At 43.0% G+C, this 2,710-nt stretch overlaps 1 protein-coding gene across 1 annotated transcript in view; it reads left to right on the top strand.

The window, feature by feature from the left end:
• The window catches only part of LOC111650883 (serine/threonine-protein kinase D1-like), a gene marked incomplete at its 5' end in the record, with an annotated part of 19,634 nt that overhangs the window by 10,989 nt on the left and 5,935 nt on the right, over positions 1-2,710 (top strand). Inside the window, 2 exons of the mRNA XM_023400829.2 lie at positions 1-163; positions 1,015-1,113. Of these exons, the coding sequence (XP_023256597.1) occupies positions 1-163; positions 1,015-1,113 (262 nt within the window). The remainder of the gene's footprint in view (positions 164-1,014; positions 1,114-2,710) is intronic.

The raw sequence follows: 2,710 nt of genomic DNA, 5'->3' as shown, positions 1-2,710 counted from the left end.
GAGTCTGCACCACCCGGGCGTGGTCAACCTGGACTGCATGTTTGAGACGCCGGAGCGAGTGTTCGTCGTCATGGAGAAGCTTCATGGAGACATGCTGGAGATGATCCTGTCCAGTGAGAAGGGGCGGCTGCCGGAGAGGATCACCAAGTTCCTCGTCACGCAGGTGTCACACACACACACACACACACACACACACACACACACACACACACACACACACACACACACACACGTGCGTTACCTTGAGTGGCACAATTTCCACTTTAAACTGTGACTTTTATTTTATCTCTTCACTATTTCTGCTTTTATTCCTCCACGCCCGGCGACATTCAGAGTGGCAGCCATTTTGTTTTCTGGTCGTCCGTCCGTCCGTCTCACTCCTGAGGTCACGATGTCTCAGTAACACTTTGAGGGAACTTCTTCAAATTTGGCACAAACATTCACTTGTACATGAAAAAAGAATCTTTTACACGTGGCCCTAACCCATTTTCTGTTCGAGGATGAACTGATGGTCAAAGGTCAAAGGTCACGTTTTTGGTGACCTCACAAAAGATGGTTTTAGCCGTGTGAACGCAGTATCTCACACCTTGAGAGAATTTCTTCAAATTTGGCACAAACATTCCCTACGACTCATGAACTCATTAGACTTTGGTGGTTAAAGGTCAAAGGTCAAGGTCACAGTGACCTCATAAAAACAGATTTTAGCCGTAACTCCAGACTTCACAGCAATGGTTCATATTCTCTCTGACTCTGGATAAACAGGAAGTGACCTGGAACTAGTCTTGAGTGGCGGAGGGATACGACGGCGAGAAGGAGGTTCTAGTTTTGTTTTGTTTTGTTTTTCTTTCTTTTGTCCCGCGTTGCTCGGGGAGTTGCTTCGCTGTCTCTGTGTTTTGAACAATGACAATAGAGACACTTGCCTCTCCAGAGATGTTTCAAAACGTCATTCACACAAAAACTTCCACAGAGAAAAGTTTGAATTCTTTGCTGTGTGTGTTTCTGTGTCGTGGTCAGATCCTCGTGGCTTTACGTCACCTTCACTTCAAGAACATCGTCCACTGTGACCTGAAACCTGAGAACGTCCTGCTGGCTTCTGCAGACTCCTTCCCACAGGTATCTGCTGTGTGTGTGTGTGTGTGTGTGTGTGTGTGTGTGTGTGTGTGTGTGTGTGTGTTGATTTTTACTTGAAGAGGATTAGGCTCTTTCTGTCACAGAAAACACATAATAAAGATGAATTCGACTGATGGTATTATTATCACATATATATATTTATATATATATATATATATATGTATATATATTATATTGTTGTTGTGAATTCTTTTGGCCACAATAATCCTGTGGTGAAAATCTGATGGTGACAGTTCTCGTGCAACAATCCAACATGACGTCTTCAAATGTTTTAATCCTGCAGCTGAAAACACAAAGTGATTTCTCTCTTTTTGAGAAACTGGAAACAGGAAGTGCTTTGGTTTAAAAATAAATATATAATCTAAATAGTCATTTTTTTAGTCATACTTCTTTTTGTTGATTGACTAATGGATCAGTCGCTACAGCTCTCCCTCTTGATTGTTTGTGATGTGAGTTTCTTTGTTGACGTATTCTGACGTGGTGCGCAGATTTATTTCTTAAACCTTAAAAAGTTTTATGAACCTGTATCATATAAGTCGCTTTGTTTGACTCATAAACTATTCAAATATACTGTATTTTGTCTCTAATGGTTTCCCAGACTGTTTGCATTTACTACATGCACTAAGATGTCTGGTCATGTTCAGGGTTTTTCTGTTGTGTGAGAACGAGAGAGTGGAGATGCATTCATTAGCTGACATTTCATTTTTTTTGTGTAACAACTCGCTAACGTTAACTGAACTTGACGACATTCGCATTTCGTTTGTTTCCTGATATTTGAGAGTAGCAGGATGTGCAGATGAGACACAGTAAGTAAAGTGTGTGAGAAATCAACAGCCGGCCTGATGCATCATTAGAGATAACAGTTAGTCTGACACAAACAGCTATTTCTGGAGAGGAGACTGAAAACTGTAGAAAGCTGCTAATAGTTGCACTGACAGCTAATGGACTGTCTGTGTCTGCTTTTGTTCGCTTGCCTGTGTTCTCCACCTTCCTCTGTGTGTTGTGTGTTTCTGCCAGTGTGTCCTTTTGGTCTCTCTGTTTGCATCACCTGTCAGAAACAGCAGTGAACGTTTCTGTGCTGCGTTCACTGTCTCTGTCCTGCAGCCTCGGGTCTTCCTACGCTTCCTGTTGGTGTTGTTGAGACTGTCAGGACATGGTTAGCTTAGCTTTAGCTCAGGGGAAAGCTGCTAACCTAGCTCTGTCCGAAGAGAAAAAAACAAAACCACCTTCCAATGGCTCCAGAACGGTCTGATTTTGGTTTTTAGCAACTGGAGCTAAAGTTAGCACGGATCTGTTTGTTGGTGGATAACCTGCTGTCAGACCAGGAGAGGTGTGTGGCTCATTGATCTCCAGATATTCTCAGACATCAATCATGTGTCGATCAGGAATCCGAAACACAGAAGTCGCTGTTTTTCCGGTTGTGTGACACCAACACTTAAAAACAGGGTCAGTCCTCCCACGTTCGAACATGTAGAGTCTGGACAGAGAGAGAGAGTGTGATGTTGTGCAGCAGTGGAGAGTCGATGACAGAGGAGAACTGATTCATCACAACATGATCACAATCAGAGCCAAGGTATCC

This window comes from Seriola lalandi, unplaced genomic scaffold (genome assembly GCF_002814215.2).
Source record: "Seriola lalandi dorsalis isolate HSWRI2012SDOR001 ecotype SW California unplaced genomic scaffold, Sedor1 jcf7180002053010, whole genome shotgun sequence".
NCBI classification, from domain to species: Eukaryota; Metazoa; Chordata; class Actinopteri; order Carangiformes; family Carangidae; genus Seriola; species Seriola lalandi.
Note: the sequence above shows the minus strand (reverse complement) of the source record. Positions and strands in the feature narration are given on the sequence as shown.